This window comes from Sinocyclocheilus rhinocerous, unplaced genomic scaffold (assembly GCF_001515625.1).
Source record: "Sinocyclocheilus rhinocerous isolate Xijiao unplaced genomic scaffold, SAMN03320098_v1.1 scaffold2256, whole genome shotgun sequence".
NCBI lineage: Eukaryota > Metazoa > Chordata > Actinopteri > Cypriniformes > Cyprinidae > Sinocyclocheilus > Sinocyclocheilus rhinocerous.
The window spans coordinates 68,809-87,833 of record NW_015657297.1 but is presented as its reverse complement, the minus strand read 5'-3'; the positions used below and the strand labels follow the sequence as shown (position 1 = coordinate 87,833).

Here is a 19,025-nt window from a genome sequence, read left to right as displayed (position 1 = left end):
GCGGCGGGGGGGGGGGGGGGGGGGGGGGGGCAGCAGCAGCTTATTTGCATTTAAAGAGAGACACACTAAGGCCCTGTCCACACGAACACGGTTATTTTTAAACCACAGCTTTTTCTACACGGTTTGGCCGTTCGTCCACATGCAAACGCAGCACCAGGTCCCTGAAACCGAACATTTTTGGAAACGCCTGCCAGGGTGAAGATTTTCAAAAACTCCAGTTGCAGTGTTATCGTGTAGACAGCGAAACCGGAGTTTTTGGCTTGTGACGTCGGAGCCTGCGCTGTTATCTCTGCCTACTGGAAACTTTTTCAGGCTTCTGATTGGCCAACATGGCTTTACGGTTGAGATTATATCGCCACCTGTTGGTTTGGCATGCTCTTGACAGTGCTTCACAGCATGCGTTTGCGTTTTCATGTGGACGGAGATTTTTTTTAAAACGGAAGAAGGAAAAATGTGTATTTACAGCATAGAATAATAAATGATCTGTGGTGTATTTTGAGCTGAAACTTTACAGACACATTCTGGGGACACCTGAGACTTATGTTACGTTTTGTAAGAAGGGCATAATAGGACCTCTCTGAAACTTTTACTTAGCAAATGTTACCATTTTGTGATGCAACTCAAATGCAATGTCCTATGTGTTCCTGTAGAAAATGGCACCTTTAACTCAAGCAGTGAAGCAGAGAGAAAGACACAGTCCTACTATCTTTCCTGTCTTAATGAACAGCGAATCGAAGAGCTTGGAGCCCAACCACTCATCGACTTGATTGCAAAGGTGAGTGTTTCTGTGCCGCCCCCTCTGGTGTGGAGGATAAACAGTGCAAACTCAGTGTCAGTACATTTCTGTAATATAAAAAAAAAAAAAAATCTGTGTATTCCTATTAATTTGCAGTCATTTTACATATGTTAATGAGGGACACAAAAACAGCAATTTTGTTGCATGACCTTTGATTTAATTTGATGCTTGATTAAGTTTTTTTGATTGCTTTTCTGTGCATCTCCTAAAAATAGACTCCTTTATTTGAACTGAGCACCGACACTATCAATTCCTCTCGGTTTAAAATCAGCGAGCCTTGAAATGATGTAGACATCCTTCAGCGAGAGACGTTTTCATACTCTTCTATCTCTCTGAATCAGCCATTTTGAAGAAGAAAGCTCTGAAACTAACCCTCGGCACAGACCTGAAAGATTAATCCATGTTACAGACACAAAGCAGTGATGTCAAACAGCACTTTATCTTGCTAATTTACAGCCTCCCCACACACAGCTGCCTCCTGCAAGGTTTAAAAGAGGTATGGTTAGGAAAATGGAGGACGAAAATCTACAGTGCCTCTGATGAGCTGTCTTTTGAACACAAACGCTGCTCTTCTCTTCTGTATTTCTCTCATTCTGCCGCTCTTTCTGTCATCTCGTGTCATCGGGATCACAGGGATAGAGCGAATAGTTTTGCAGAGAGCCAAGAATAGCTTTATTCTCAGAGGTGAGACAGATTTAATTGGCTTTAATGAGGTGTTGGCCTGAACTCATCAGAGTCATGTTCCTCAAGTTGTTGCCTTTTTTTCACACTTGCATAACTAAATATTTTTGGTCTAGTCATTTGAAAATTAGAATGAAATGGCATTCGTACCACAGCTCATGTTACTTTCATAATTTGACATAATTCAGCAAGAAAACCAATGTGAGTTGGAACTTTGGCTTTCCATATGAGAATGGAGAGAGAGACCTGAATGTGAATTAGCCATCAATTGTGGAGAGGATTTTTTAATTTTATATATATATATATATATATATATATATATATATAATTCGAATTATTATTGAATTATAATTATAATTTTGAAATCATGTTAAGTTTTCTTCACATTCTGCACATTCACAATATGAAACATAAATGAAGTACTGTATATTAGATAATATATCTATAGGCAAAAAAGATGATTCACTGTATGTGGGCATTTATAGACCCCACATTTTAAATACCTTGGACATTTTTGCTCCAAGCCTTGGTTTTACATTTACACATTTGGTGGACATGTTTATCCCAAAATGATGAGGAATCATGCACAATATGTCAAGAAACAGATATAATGTAAATAGGGTCAATTTTTTATTTCATGTTAAGTCCACAACAAGTACCACCTTAGTCTTTTTGCAAAAACTGATGTTTTTCTTTGTGTGTGTGTAGATAGGGGGCTGGAACATCACAGAGTCCTGGGACAAAGACAACTTTCTGGACGTTTTAAAGATAGTTTCTGGACCCTACAGAGCTCAGCCCTTCTTCACTGTCGGTGTCAGCGTCGATCCCAAAAACTCCAACAGTAATGTCATTCAGGTACATTTACTCACTGTATTAAGTTTAATAAACTCTGCTGAAAGGGTTTGTTTGATTGTATTTGTCGTATTTATCACGTCTCTGGTGTTTACTCACCTGTGTAAACTTCCTGTTTCCTCAGGTTGACCAATCAGGACTCTTCCTCCCATCCCGAGATTATTACCTCAATAAGACCAATGAGAAGGTATGAAGCAGAACTTAACGTCTCAGTTTACACTGGAATGTCAAGAGCTTTGAGTCTTTTGCAGCTTTCAGTCCATGTCTAATGCTGTCTGTGCTGGTTTGTGTGTGTTTAGGTGTTGAAGGCTTACCTGGATTACATGGTCGAGTTGGGATTGTTGTTAGGAGGAGACAAGAATTCCACCCGAGTTCAGATGCAGCAGATTTTGGACTTCGAGACGGCTCTGGCTAACATCACAGTGCCTCAGGACGAGCGGCGGGACGAGGAGAAGCTCTACCATAAGATAACCATAGCTGATCTGCAGGTGTGTGTGCAGCCTCCTGAGGGGTTCACTGGGTTTGGAGAAGTGCTGCGGTAAACGCATGAAAGTGTGCTGATGAGGCTCAGAAGTTCTGAGCTGAAGGCTTGGGATCATTAGTTTGAATCATTAAATCATAATAATGAGTGTGTTATACACATATTGCTTATTAAAGGTGTTTGTATGAGATACAAGAAGAGAGAGTTCATGAATAATATACAGTGCTGTGAGTCTGTTTTCACACTATCTATCTATCTATCTATCTGTCATTCTATCTATCTATCGTTCTATCTATATAGTTCAGTCATGAAACTCTAGATGGCGCAGGCTGACGCGTTGTTAACGTAACTGATGATATTCAGAGAGTTAAACGACTTTGCACAAGCTGACTGGTTCATGCTGCATATGCAGCCAATGAGCTTACTCCTTGCATTTATATGGCTGGCTAGCATTCACTTGAGATTCCTGCAGCGCACTTTCAGAGTTTCTCTGAAACCCTCTACCTTCCCCAGCTCCACCTGTATAGATCTGCTATGGGTTTATTTTATATGCTATTTGTGCAGCAGCAGCATGTCTTAAATACTCACGGCACCGTATCGCCATATGCATTGGCAGTAGCAAGTTCCTGTACTTGCTTGCAGCAGCAGCATGCAGAATCGAATGGCCCTTGACATTCTGCTAGCCTCTGAGGGCAGGACATGTAAAGTCATTGCAACTGAGTGTTGCTCGTACATTGCAGACAATACTGGAAAAGCGGTCCACAATCTAGCTAAAGTTTTGCATGAACGAATAGCTAAACTTAATGAAGATCATGGTCTTTTCTCATCTGATTGGGACACATGGTTTAAATCAATATTGGGACCACTTTGGAATCATTTAAAAGCACCTTTGGTGGTCACTGTTTCAGGAGTGTTTATCATCTTGCTCTTGTATATTGTTGATTTGTCTTGTAAGACGCTTGACTGTCACAGGGCCATCAAGGCCATCACCCAGTGTTAGACACACTCCCCCAACCGATGCTGGTACGCAGCATGACAGAAATGACCTTTTCTTTTAAAGGAACACTCCACTTTTTTTGAAAATAGGCTCATTTTCCAACTCTCCTAGAGTTAAACAGTTGAGTTTTACCGTTTTCGAATCCATTCAGCCGATCTCTGGGTCTGGCGGTAGCACTTTTAGCTGTATCTTAGCATAGATCATTGAATCTGATTAGACTGTTAGCATCTCGCTCAAAAATGACCAAAGAGTTTCTATATTTTTCCTATTTAAAACTTGACTCTTCTGTCTGTAGTTACATCATGTACTAAGACCGACGGAAAATGAAAAGTTGCGATTTTCTAGGCCGATATGGCTAGGAACTATACTCTCATTCCGGCGTAATAATCAAGGAGCACAGCAGGCGCAATGATATTACGCAGCGCCTGAAAGATAGTGGAGTGTTCCTTTAACATTGTCATATTCATCACCATGCTAAAATCTTCCGAGAGTTGTCATGATTGAACTCTATCTATCTATCTATCTATCTCATTCTCATCTTGGCTCAATAGAACGCAACCGATTCTCTTTTTTCCTTCATTCTTCTCTGCATATCACTATTCATTCTTTTTGTGTGTGTCTTCTGGCTTTTTTCCATCATTTAATTATTAAGATTTTTTTTCTTTGAGCACCTGCGTTCAGGAAACTTTTGTTTTGTGAAGGCTCCTGTGATTTCCGTGGCAACAGTTGCTGAGCAACTGTACAGTGAAGTAGTGAGGCGGAGGGGTGGCTGTGACAGCTGATCGCTCACTGATTAAATTATGTCTGCTGTCAGTATCAAGGGAACAAGGCCAATCTATATGCATCTTTTGAATAAGACCAATTTTGTCTAGTTGTTTTACACAATTAAACAGACATCAGTTAATTATGTGAATATACAATTGTGGCGTTTTTATGTTTTCTTCATTTATAGTTTATTATTTATAGTATAATTCAAATTCTTGAGAAATTGGTAAGAAAACCATTTAACAGAATTGCTACAAAATTACCAGCAGTTCTTCATTCTACTGCCTCCACGATACATTATACATTCATATCACTGTTCCCATGTGTGTGATGAGCAAACGTCTCTGGCAGCCGTGCAGCTCAGATGTGTGGTGACACCCAGGAGGATTCTTACATTTGACTTAACATGCTGAGTTCTTATTTGAGAAATAAAACAAAATAACATGCATATGTCATTTTTAGGTTCTACGATTTGTGAATTTATAGCAGCGCTCTTTACTCTTCTTGCTCGCAACAAAAAAACAACAGATTTGATTTCTTCAACTTTAGCAGAATGTGCTGGAACACAACAGTAACTCAATAATAAACACCTTTCCCCACACTTTATGGACTTAATCTCATATGCGTAAAGATCCCTTTACACGAAGATCTATGTGAAAATGCATTGTTTCCAGCATTTACTGGTAAATGGATGCTTTTCTAGGAACTCATGTGTCCTGCGATCAGTTCCTGCCAGATCCGTTGCAGTTTGTGTTAAACATACAGAAGGATTGATGTATAAAGTGAAATTGAATACATATGTTAATTTAGCCGCGTGAAACATATTATTTATCTCATATGTTAATATGCTGAGTTTGACAGCCCTTATTTTAACAGAAAAAATACACACTTTAGCTTTAAAGGTGCTTGTTTGCATGATTTTTTTTATTTATTAATTTTTTTATATCAACTCTCATAGACAAGACTTGCAGCAGTCAATTCTTATTTCGCATATCTTTATGCAGAGCATCCTCAAGGGTTCACTTGGTTTTGGAGTTTATTAAAAAACAACACAGCTTCTCATAACCATAAGAGAGAGAAAACAGTCCATTTTAGTCAGCTAATCAGTTTTCATCTACTATAAATCCACAGTGGAGATGAGGGCTGTGTGCTGAGTGAGGCGTTCAGCTGTGTGTTTGCGATGGAGGTCTGTGCTGTATTACACCCAAGGGCAGAGAGGCTAGAAGGAATGCAAACATGCGGGTTATTGGCTCTAGCCTGCTGATTATTTGAGCGTTTTGTGCGAGAGCGAATCCGAACACGCATTCTGTGTCCTTTTCATGGCTGAAAGAGAAATCATTTAAGGGAAAGTATCAAAACGAGCAGAGCTCTCACAGCCAAGGTTATGGAAAAATGAAAATTGATCAAAATTAAAAGGAGCACTCCATATATTGGTGGCTTACAAAAAGATTTATTGAAGTGCATTGCCCCTTCACAAATACTACTCACTTGATTATCGTACCCCCCGTTCCTGAAGTTTCAACTGGAGAGTAAAATAATTATGAGTGATATAAAGTCACCTTGTGAGATATAAAGTTGCAATTGTAAGATATAAAGTGACAATTACGACAAATTGCAAGTCACAAAGTGGACTGTAAAAATAAAAATGTGTTATGGTGAGATTTAAAGTGACGCTGCAAGATATAAACTCACAATGTGAGTTATAAAGCCACATTTACAAAAACAAGGTCAGATTGTGAAATATCAATTCACATTGCAAGATAAAATGATAATATAAAGTGACAATTACTAGAAATAAAGTTGCAATTGGAACATTAAAACGTTTTTTCAAACTTTACTATATGTTGTATAAGAAATTACTATTTAAATCTTTCGACTTAAAAACGTGAAATAAAAAAAAGCATTAAAAAACATCTAAAGCAACACACAACACTTACGAGATTTAATGTCACACTGTAATTTATGAAGCCACATTTACAATAAATAAAGTAGCATAAGCTATGTTTCCATCACCTTGTTTTTATGTGCATTTTGAAGTACTGCATCAGAAACGAGTGATGGAAACGCCAAATTTCGAATAAAAATCCCTTAATTTACTAAATAGTTTTTATGCTTGCTTGAGGTGGTTTTTGACTTGTGCGAAAAAGGGTTAATGCGAATAATGGGAGATAGAAACGCATTTGCCACGTGCATCAAAAAAGTCATGTGACTTTGCGCTATGGGACGGCAAAACCTGACTAACTCTCGTTGCAGAGCATCTGAAATGTTATGGAGATTCTGAAATGCCTGAGCAAAGTCCGTCGTCAAAGTATTTCTAATTGCCTTCCAGAACTTCGTGCATGACTGCGTTCCCAAACAGCAGACATCCACATCCGAAATCAATGATTGCATTTTTTATGTTTCGTCTGCTCGCTTTGAGGCACAAATAGTTTATTATATATGAAAATTATTATGTTCAGTGGCTTCTCCTACTTTTCTTAGTGGTATTTAGCATGAGTTCAATATCGTGCATATTCATTACCGTGATATATTGCATTACCGAATACCGGCACAAGTCTAGTTTATCAGGAAGTGACCATTTTTTCTCTCTGACTCTTTGGATGGAGACAGTGCTTATTCGCAAATGTTTTATGCGATAATCCAATTTTGCGCATAAGTTACATTTGCAACTTTGGATGGAAACCCGGCTATTGTGAGATAAAAAGACAATTGTGAGAAATAAAGTGATAATTATGGGAAATGAAGTCACAATTTTGAGAATATTTTAAGAAATAAAGTAACATTGCAACATATAAAGTTGTAATTCTAAGATATAAAGTTAGATTTTTATTTATTTATTTTGGAAATGGGCTTCCATAATTTTGGCGCATTGAAAACTTTACTGAAAAGCTTAGCTGAAATATTTTGCTGTTGTGTAATGCTGCATCCACACCAGCAGGTGTCAGTGGTGGTCAAGGGCGGTTCTCGCTGTTTTGTTTTGTTTTGTTTTTGGGTGCCAAAATGGCCCAAAATCTTTCCTAACATAATGGACCCTGTTCACAAGACTGATTACGGTTTAACAGTCATCAGCATCGAAAATCCTTCAACGTTTCTTATTAGTGCTGTCAAACGATTAATCGCGATTAATCACATCCTAAATACAAGTTTTTGTTTACATAATATACGTATGTGTACTGTGTATATTTATGTATATATAAATACACATACATGCATGCATATATTTCAGAAAAAAATTTGTTTTGTTTGTACATAATAAATATACACAGAACACACACATATATTATGCAAACAAAAACTTTTATTTTGAATGCGATTAATCGCAATTAATTGTTTGACAGCACTATTTCTTATATTACTTTTTTTTTTTTTAAATCTATGTAAATTTATAACACTATACTTTGTATTATATCACCTTTGCATCAAATTACAAAAAAAAAAAAAAACTTCTTAACGCTAATGTGAGGGGGTTTGCAGCGTCTATGGGAAGGACGGTAAATTTAACCTTGTTCTCTCTTCTGACTGCCATTTTCAGTTTTTCAAAATTTTTTCCGCTTTTTTTTGAAAGTCATGAAACACTATCGTGGAGTTCTTCTTTTGCTATTTGAGCAAATGGGAATGCAAAAAAATATATTTGTGGTACTCTCCCATCCACTGCTCTTGAAGTTAACCCAACTATGACGAATGTGACAAAGGTCCATCTGACAGTTTATTAGTGCATTCAGATGGAAATATTCAGCTGACATTATGCCGTTTGTTTCGGTCATAGGTGCTGGCTCCAGCAGTTGAATGGCTGGATTATCTGAACTTCGTCCTGCCCCCGCTGGAGCTGAATGACACTGAGCCTGTGGTGGTCTACGCTAAAGAATACCTGCAACAGGTTTCAGATCTCATCAACAAGACCGACCACAGGTACGGCTGTCTCCATGGTTACAGCTAATCAGAGTTCAGGAAGAGGACATCCCCTCCGAGACGTCTGTTTAGATTGTGTATCAGAACATTCAGTGCTAATAACAGCCTCTCTCTCTCTCTTGCTGTCTCTGTTTCTGTCTTCCTGTCTGAGAATATGAATACATTTATTTTTACTGCTTCTTTAACACCGTCTCTCTCTTTACCTGTATAAATAAATGAATGCACATGCAGAAATGGTCCCGTTTTTCAATATGTGGATGCATTCGCTCTCTTTCTTCCCCAGTCTTTTGAATAATTACATGATCTGGAATCTGGTGCAGAAAGGAGCGTCCAGTCTGGACCAGCGCTTTGAGAACGCTCAGGATAAGCTGCTGGAGAGCCTCTACGGCACTAAGAAGGTGTGTGTCGTTGGATTGTGTTCATGCCAAAGTGATCATTCTGTTGTCATTTATTTGCTCACCTTCATGTTGTTTCAAACCTGTTTCATGAAAACAGGTTTTTTTCTCATATAATAGAAATGAACGGGTACTAGGATTGTCAAGCTTTGAAAAAAAACAAAAAACGTCCATACACAATATTACAATATTACATGCTTTGTGTGATAAGCAGAAATTTGAGCCATTATTCGCTGAAAATCTTTTTCACACCTCTCTAATTCTCATTTGCGTTAATGCATATTCAAACTTGATGAGTCAAACCTTCAGTGTGTTTCTGATGCTAAGCAATATAGACTTGAAATATAGCGTCAGAGTTGTATGGACTAATTTGATATATTTATGGTCTTTTTCAGCTCATTGGTTCCAGTCCCCATTCACTTGCATTGTACAGATTAGTCTAGAGCACCTGCTGAACTTTTTGTTTGCTTACAAGGAAGAAAATAATATAGATTTAAAGTCACCCCCTTGTGAAAAACAAGTACACTTGACTTTAGTATACTTTTAAAATGAATTCTTATTGTGGAAATAATACACTTTAAAAATATACTTAAGTGCAAACTTAATGAACTGTTTATAATGTTGTAATGTACTAACACTTTGTTGCATGTCAATTGCAATAAATGCAAATTCACTATAGTTTAAATGTATATTATATGCAGTTAGTTGAACGTAGTGCTTTTTAAAACCACTTAAGAAAGACTTAAGTATGAATTTTTATAGTAATGTATTTAAATATATTTGTAATTCCGTATTAGTTGCAATTTAGTACATTTACAATAAATGTAATATCAAATAACACTACAAAAACACACTGTTAAAACAAAATAAGTGTGCTTCTTTAAAGCACTACAAAAGATTATTAAACAATGATTTAAAATGTAGTTTAAAGTAAAACTTTAATTCAACATTACAAAGTGTACTTTTTAAAGTGTCTCTTTTGAAGTGGACTTACTGTAAGTGGCCTTTTATTTTATTAACATTATATTAACTAAGTACAGAATATATATATATATATATATATATACACACATATATATATGTATATACTTTTTAAGATTTGAAGTACACTACAAGTGCAAAGTTAATACAAGTAGGCACACTTTTTCCTAAGGGACATAAGGGTTGAGCCAATTTTGACAGAAGAAAAAAAAAAGAAGAATTTTAGAATTATGTGAACTTTTCCATTAAAGAAAGAATCTGGAATGTCTTTTTTTTTAACAGTGATTTGTTGTTCAGTTGGAAGATGTTTCAAATTGACTTAAAAATCTGGTGCCCATTTTGTGTTTTTTATGATTGCTTGTTTCAGGATTGTCAGTTAAGTTCATCTGCATGTCATTTGTCAATATGTCTGTTTCATATTCAGTCCTGCACTCCACGCTGGCAGACCTGCATTGGGAACACAGATGACACTCTTGGTTTTGCATTGGGTGCTCTTTTCGTCAAATCCACTTTCGACAAACAGAGCAAAGAAATAGTGAGTCATGGAAAACCATATGTCATGTTTAGACTAAAAACTACTGCACATGTATTTGAAAACGCTGATGAATGTTGAACAGCAAGTTTCTGTCCTCATGTTTAATTCAAAATCTCATTGGTGGCGTGTGTTTGCCACCTTGTGGCAGCAGAGTAAATGACACAGTTCTTAACTCCATCTTTCTGTCATAACGCAGGCGGAGGGGATGATCAATGAAATCCGCACAGCTTTCAAAGAAGCGCTGGATGATTTGAACTGGATGGATGAACAGACCCGACAAGCTGCCAAGGACAAGGTGAGCGAGAGTGAGAATGACAGAGACAGCAGCATGACTGGATAACCCAAACTTGTGGTTTCAAGACTGCAAAAACAGCTTAACTGTAAACACTTTGCATTGCCTGCCAAAAAATCAGGATAAAGCGTCTTTTCTGGCTCTAGGCGGATGCCATCTACGACATGATCGGATTTCCAGACTTCATTCTGGACTCCAAAGAGCTTGATGATGTGTATGAAGGGGTGAGTCAGCAAATGGCTTTTGTTTCAGTTTTTAGCATCACAAACCTTTTTTCCAGTTTTAAATGATTTGCAGCATGACTGAATGAAGCTTAAATTGTTTAAATATTTAAAATAATAAGAATTCTGCTTTAGTAATTAGATGAAATTAAATTAAATTTAACAGTACCATTCAAAGGTTTGGAGCAGTACATTTTTATTTATTTTTTTCCTTCCTGAAAGAAATAATACAAAAATAACACATTGATCAAAACCAACAGTAAAGACTTGTACACTGTTCCAAAAATATCTTTCAAATCAATGCTGTTTTTTTTTTTCAGAGAATCTTGAAAAAAGTATCAGTATCACACAGTTCCCACAAATATTTTGATAATCAGAAATGTTTCTTGAGCAGCAAATCAGCATATTAGAATGATTTCTGAAGAATAATGTGACACTAAAGACTGGAGTAATGATGCTGAAAATTCAGCTTTGATCACAGCAATAAATTACATTTTACAATATATTCACATAGAAAACTGTTATTTTAAATAACACAATTTTACCGTTTTTACTGTATTAAATAAATGACTAAATAAATGCAGCCTGGGTGAGTAGAAGACTCAAACAAACAAACAAATAAATAACTACAAAAATAAAAATTAATAAAAAAACATACCAAGATGTTTATTATATTATATTATATTATATTATTATAAACTGATTAAGTATATTTGTAAGTATTACAAATATACCAGCTAACAGGCCACATGATGTGTTTTTATTGTAGTATGAGGTTACAGAAGACAACTTCTTCCAGAATATGATCAACTTCTACAACTTCTCCGCACGAGTGATGGCAGACCAGCTGCGCAAGCCGCCCAACAGAGACCAGTGAGTGTAAGAGTGTGTGTTAAGAGAGGAGCATGTGAGACGTACTGTGAGCTGACGGCTGATTTCTGACTGCTGTAGATGGAGCATGACTCCACCCACGGTGAACGCATACTACATGCCCACCAAGAACGGGATCGTCTTCCCCGCCGGCATCTTACAGGCCCCCTTCTACGCCCAGCATCACCCCAAGTGAGCGGACATGCAGCAGTTAGCATGTCACTAACGGACCTGTTTTTCTTCCTGAGGTTGTAATAACTCTGATGATTTGTGTGTCTCGCAGAGCTTTAAACTTTGGTGGCATTGGAGTGGTGATGGGACATGAGTTAACTCATGCCTTTGATGACCAAGGTTAGTTCACCTTCATACATGCTTGTCTTCCGCTGATGCCCAATAATATTGTTTCTTCCAACAAAAAGTCAACATTTAGCTTCAGTTAATATCTTCCACCCTCTTTCTGACCCTTAGAATTAAACTTTCCACCTTCAATAATACACTGTACTAATGTAATACATTTGGAAATGACATACAGTAAAAGAGTCGAGACTGAAGGCAATGTTTTCTGACACTTAACTGCATATTAATTTCAAATATATTAAAATATAAATGTATATTAAGCGCAATTACTGTAGCTCAACGTTTCTTGACACACTTAAAGGCACAGTTCACCCAAAAACTAAAATTCTTTAAAGTTGTTCCAAACCTGTATGAGTTTCTTCCTTCTGTTCAACACAAAAGAAGATATTTAGAAGAATGTTGGTAACCAAACAGTTTTTGGTAGCCATTGACTTCCATGGTAGGGGGAAAAAAAAATACTAATGTCTACCAGTAACTGTTTGTTTACCAACATTTTTCAAAATAGCTTTTTGGAGCTACACGAGGGTGAGTAAATAATGACAGAATTCTCTTTTTTTTGTGTGTGTGTGAACTATCCCTTTAAGTACTTCATCTTCATGTGTAATTTCATAAATCTGTTATCTTTGAACTAAACTAGAAGAAGCATTCATGGTAAACTAAAATATACTTTAATATAATTTCTATTGAAACTTGTATGTTATATATTTAAACTAGTGCTGTCAAACGATTAATCGCGATTAATCGCATCCAAAATAAACATTTTTGTTTACATAATATATGTGTGTGTGTACTGTGTATATTTATTATGTATATATAAATACACACACACATGCACGTGCATATATTTAGAAATGTATTTACATGTCTATATATTCATGTCATTTATATTATAAATAAATAAATGTAATATATAAAAATAAATTATTTCTCTGAAATACATACATGCATGTGTGTGTATTTATATATACATAATAAATATACACAGTACACACACACATATATTATGTAAAAACATTTTTATTTTGGATGCGATTAATCGCGATTAATCGTTTGACAGCACTAATTTAAACATATTTGCAGTTACACATTTGTGATGAAGACATTGCAATTTAGTGCATTTAAAATAGATTAAATATTGAATAACACACTACAGTTTTAAAACATCAAAAGAAGTGTACTTTAAAGCACAAAAAAAGACAGTTTACAAAATTCTGTAAAATAAAAATTCTGATTCAACATTTTTACAAAGTGTTTAGAAACAACAGTCATGAAAATGTCTCTCTTTAAGTTCACTTAAGTGCCCTCAGATTTCATCAGTATGAATCCTTTAATATTTGAAGTACACTCGATATAATTAAGTGCACTTCTTTTTCACAGCTTCTTTGCAAAACCTTTGCGTTATCTTGCATCAGGTTAACAGAACAAATCCATGCCTGTTTGCAGACCCATTTTTGCTGCTTCATTTCAGTGAAGGTCTGTTTGAGTTCTGAAAGTTGGTAGACTGAGGACAATTCAATATTGCATTATATAATGCTTTAATTCTGTTCCACAGGCAGAGAGTATGACAAAGATGGAAACCTTCGGCCATGGTGGCAGAACTCCTCGGTGGACGCGTTTAAGAACCGCACCGAGTGCATGATCGATCAGTACACTCAGTACACCATCAACGGAGAGCACATCAACGGCAAACAGACGCTGGGAGAAAACATCGCAGACAACGGCGGCCTGAAAGCTGCCTATCACGTAGGTTACGCTTCAGCTTTTGCATTGTTTGGAAAAACCAAATTGTACATATGTGACCCCGGGCAACAAAACCAGTCATAAGGGTCCATTTTTTTTCAAAATTGAGATTTATACATCATCTGAAAGCTGAATAAATAAGATTTCCATTGATGTATGGCTTGTTAGGATCGGACAATATTTGGTTGAGATACAACTATTTGAAAATCTGGAATCTGAGGGTGCAAAAAAATCTAAATGTTGAGAAAAATCACCTTTAAAGCTGTCCAAATGAAGTTCTTAGCAATGCATATTACTAATCAAAAATTAAGTTTTAATATATTTACAGTAGGACATTTACAAAATATCTTAATGGAACATGATCTTTATTTAATATACTAATGATTTTTGGCATAAAAGAAAAATCTATCATTTTGACCCATACAATGTATTTTTGGCTAATGCTACAAATATACCCCAGTGACTTAAGACTGCTTTTGTGCTCCAGGGTCACATATGCAACAAGAGGTGCAGGCTAAATCTGAGGAAATGAAGCAGAAGTCAAGCCCCAGTCGTGTCCAATTCTGGACTGTTTGCCAGCCTTATAAACTCTTTCTCAGTGTTTTTAGAGGCTTGTATGGGCACTCAAGTTATTTATTCATAATGATTTAATAATTTAAATGACAGGCCTGAGAGTGGATGTCCACCATAGGAGTGGATGGTCATTTAAAGCCATTAGAGAAGGAAGTTACATTTTATAAAAATCATCCCATAGGATGATTCTGTGGTTCACGAGGCTTCCCCTAGTGGTCACAGATATAAATCACCATACATTCATTTCTTTTCAAGGTAAAGCAAGCGTTGCAGTTCAATTTAGTAAAGATAATATAGACTGATTTGGAGATCTGTTTGTTTTGCAGGCGTATCGCTCATGGGTGAAGAAGAACGGTGAAGAGAAGAGACTCCCAGCTGTCAATCTGACAAACGACCAGCTCTTCTTCGTAGGTTTTGCACAGGTATGAAAAGACAGACATAAAAAAGAAATAAGTTTGCAATAATAGTAACAAGTATGATGTGATACACCCACTGTGTAACTGCAAAAAAGACGCTGCGAGACCAAATAGAGACCAAATACTAACCTTAGTTTAGATGTCAGATAGCACGTATATGACATGCTGACAAAATAAGTAATGCATTTGCTAAATACGTCAAATAACATTTTAATGAATTTTAATAATAAAAAAACACTTACTACAACAAGGTTCTATGCTTTAGGTATTATGTACTAAGAACATTTTTTAGATTGTTGTTCATGTTAATAGATTTCAATTATAATAGAAAGTATCAGTTATAAAAATAAATGTATATATGCATGTACTGCTTTTCAAAAAATTTCAAAAAAATGTTTGAAAGATGTCTTTTACAGTATGTGCACCAAAACTGCTTTTATTTAATCAAAAATACAGTAAAAACAGTAACATTGTGAAACATTTTTTTTCAAACAGCAAATCATATTAGAATGATTTTTAAAGGATCATGTGACACTGAAGACTGAAGTAATGATGCTGAAAATTCAGCTTTGATCACAGCAATAAATTACATTTGAAAAAATTACAATATAAAACAGCTTTAAAAATTGCAATACTATTTCACAATATTGCTGTTTTGACTGGATTCTTTATCAAATAAATTGAGAATAAGAGACTTTTTTTCTAAATCGTTAAAAAGCTTTCTTAATCTTGGTAAATGTTAACATACAATAATTCTAGAATACATTAGAAGTTATTTGTATAATTTATAAACGATTGTTATGTTAACATATTAATGTTATATAACTTACAATGTTAATATATTAATAGATGTAGAAATTCATGTTGATTATTACTTAATATTAAATAATAATTATTTAGGTTAAACTTTATTGCGAAAATAAATTTTGTTTAATGTTCAAATATATAAAAATTGAATAAAAATAAAAATGAATTATTATTAAATATAGTTTAAAGGGTTAGTTCACCCAAAAATGAAAATTAGGCTGCGTTTTACTCACCCCCGAGGCATCCTAGGTGTATATGACTTTCTTCTTTCAGATGAATCCAGTCGGAGTTATATTAAAAGTTGTCTTTGATCTTTCAAGCTGTTTAATGCCACTCAGCGGGTGTTGCATTGCTTCAGTCCAAAAGAACTTAAATAAAAAGCGCCCATCCATAAAAAAAGTGCCTCACACTGCTCCGGGGGTGAACAAAGGCCTTCTGTGGTGAATCGATGCGTTTTTGTAAGAAAAAATATCCATATTCAAAACGTAATAATAACTCCGACTGGATTCGTCTGAAAGAAGAAAGTCATATACACCTAGATACACCTAGGATGCCTCCGGGGGTGAGTAAAACGCAGCCTAATTTTAATTTTTGGGTGAACTAACCCTTTAATTGTATTTTTGTAATCAAATATTAATGTATACTAGGGCTGTGACGATAAATCGATGCAGAATCGATTCGTGGATCGATTGCATCACGATTCTCTCTGGAATCGAGTCTAAGCTTATATCTTAACAGCAGATGGCGATCTACTCTAGTTTTTATCTGCACACTCAAATGCTCATGAAGAAGAGCTCTGAAGAGCGCTTGTGCGTTCGGCCGAGTCTGTAATTTCACCTCGGCTCAGAATGCTTTTAAGACGCCAGATTAATGTAAACACAGCCCACTGTGAACGCCCTTGTAATTCGCTTCAACCTTTTCAAATTTTATGAATGATTATTTTAGGTTCAAGTGTGTGTAAGGATTTGGAAACAAGCAGCGTACGGCTGTTTCTAAAGCATGCAGCGCCATCTGCTGTTCAAAACTACGCTCAGAATCGACTCGAGAAAGAATCGCTATGCATTCAGAAAATCTCAGAATCGATGCGGAATCATTTCTCGATTCGCGATGCATCGATTTATTTTCCCAGCCCTAGTGTATACTAATATAGTTTTATTGATATTATTAAATTAATAAAAATTTATATTAACTAATATATGATGTAAGTCATATACAACCTTATTGTAATGTGTCACCGATATTTTAACAGACAATATTTATGAAGCAAATAAGGCACTTGCTATAAGGTATTATTATACTTTAGCTATATTAGCACGGCCTACTTTACCATACAGCAGTAATAAAAAAAACCGACACAATGCAGAGCTCTGATTGTAAAAACATGGTCTCAGATGCACGTTCCTCTGGCTCTCCTCCATAGGTGTGGTGTTCAGTCCGAACGCCAGAAAGCGCTCACGAGGGCCTGATGACGGACCCTCACAGCCCACCCAAATACCGCGTAATCGGCACTCTGTCCAACTCGCCCGACTTCACCGAGCACTTCCAGTGTCCGCTGGGCTCCCCCATGAACTCAGGCCACCGCTGTGAGGTGTGGTGAACCGTCGCCCGCCAGACACCAGCGCGCTTGCACAGACCAGCCCGGCCAAAAACCGCTCCACGGACAGCTCTGGCTCTTTGTCAAGCGCTGTTTTTTATTTATGTGCTCCGAGTTATTTGAGGAGTCAGGCTGAAAGCAGGAGGATGAAGCGAGCGCCTGCCAACATTGATGTTCGACCCATATCAAATTCTCCTCCTCTTCAACCTTTTCGAATTTTATGAATGATTATTTTAGGTTCGAGTGTGTGTAAGGATTTGGAAACAAGCAGCGTACGGCTGTTTCTAAAGCATGCAGCGCCATCTGCTGTTCAAAACTACGCAATCGATCGACTCGAGAAAGAATCGCTATGCATTCAGAAAATCTCAGAATCGATGCGGAATCATTTCTCGATTCGCGATGCATCGATTTATTTTCCCAGCCCTAGTGTATACTAATATAGTTTTATTGATATTATTAAATTAATAAAAATTTATATTAACTAATATATGATGTAAGTCATATACAACCTTATTGTAATGTGTCACCGATATTTTAACAGACAATATTTATGAAGCAAATAAGGCACTTGCTATAAGGTATTATTATACTTTAGCTATATTAGCACGGCCTACTTTACCATACAGCAGTAATAAAAAAAACCGACACAATGCAGAGCTCTGATTGTAAAAACATGGTCTCAGATGCACGTTCCTCTGGCTCTCCTCCATAGGTGTGGTGTTCAGTCCGAACGCCAGAAAGCGCTCACGAGGGCCTGATGACGGACCCTCACAGCCCACCCAAATACCGCGTAATCGGCACTCTGTCCAACTCGCCCGACTTCGCAGAGCACTTCCAGTGTCCGCTGGGCTCGCCCATGAACTCAGGCCACCGCTGTGAGGTGTGGTGAACCGTCGCCCGCCAGACACCAGCGCGCTTGCACAGACCAGCCCGGCCAAAAACCGCTCCACGGACAGCTCTGGCTCTTTGTCAAGCGCTGTTTTTTATTTATGTGCTCCGAGTTATTTGAGGAGTCAGGCTGAAAGCAGGAGGATGAAGCGAGCGCCTGCCAACATTGATGTTCGACCCATATCAAATTCTCCTCCTCTTCCGCTGCCATATCAGACTCGCTTTATTTATTTGTTCGCTGGAATTGGGGGGCGCTAACACGCTTCTTACCTTGATTCACAACAAGCCCGATTCCTCGTCTTCTGATCTGGAAGATGCGAGCACCGCGATGCCACTGGGAACGCCTCACAGGAAATATTTGGCTCCATCTGCGATGACTTCACAGGAAGTTTCACGTTCTCGAGGTGACCTCACAGGAAGTGCTGAACTGCATCTGTGACCCCCTACAGGAAGGAAGAGCTTTCAAGGATGAAAGCCCATTTCCCAATTGTGATTTCATAGAAACGCTATCAAACGACAGGGAGAGCCACTGTTTGTTCGTCCGATCCTGTGTGTCATGTATTGATCTTGACAAAGTTGAAATGAAATGTTTGTTTTAAACTGCTTTTTGCCAAAGAACAATTTTAGGTTTGTTCCCTGTGTAAGTGGACGTTTGCACTGCTTCGCCTTCAGTAACTCCATTCCAGTGTAATTCCACTGTGTTTGCCTGCAGACGGTGACTTGTGTGTGAAGGATGTGTTTCCGTCTCCACGTCGTGCTGAACTTTGTCAGTTCTGCTGAAGTGTTGTCATGCTGCATTCTGAAAACCACTAAAAGGGTGAACCTCACCATATTTCACTCCAAAATTTAAAGATGATTATTATTATTATTTGTTT

The 19,025-nt window shown here is 37.0% G+C and overlaps 1 protein-coding gene across 1 annotated transcript in view; it reads left to right on the top strand.

Annotated features, from left to right (window-relative positions):
- The window catches only part of ece2b (endothelin converting enzyme 2b), a 69,437-nt gene extending 51,996 nt beyond the window's left edge, over nt 1–17,441 (top strand). The window contains exons 6-20 of the mRNA XM_016528796.1: nt 651–775; nt 2,186–2,332; nt 2,454–2,516; nt 2,629–2,817; nt 8,339–8,481; nt 8,765–8,879; nt 10,282–10,392; nt 10,589–10,687; nt 10,831–10,908; nt 11,675–11,778; nt 11,857–11,967; nt 12,059–12,126; nt 13,685–13,875; nt 14,772–14,867; nt 17,089–17,441. Coding sequence (XP_016384282.1) covers nt 651–775; nt 2,186–2,332; nt 2,454–2,516; nt 2,629–2,817; nt 8,339–8,481; nt 8,765–8,879; nt 10,282–10,392; nt 10,589–10,687; nt 10,831–10,908; nt 11,675–11,778; nt 11,857–11,967; nt 12,059–12,126; nt 13,685–13,875; nt 14,772–14,867; nt 17,089–17,265 — 1,817 coding nt within the window. The 3' untranslated portion in view covers nt 17,266–17,441. The remainder of the gene's footprint in view (nt 1–650; nt 776–2,185; nt 2,333–2,453; nt 2,517–2,628; nt 2,818–8,338; nt 8,482–8,764; nt 8,880–10,281; nt 10,393–10,588; nt 10,688–10,830; nt 10,909–11,674; nt 11,779–11,856; nt 11,968–12,058; nt 12,127–13,684; nt 13,876–14,771; nt 14,868–17,088) is intronic.
- The last annotated feature ends 1,584 nt before the right edge of the window (nt 17,442–19,025 follow it).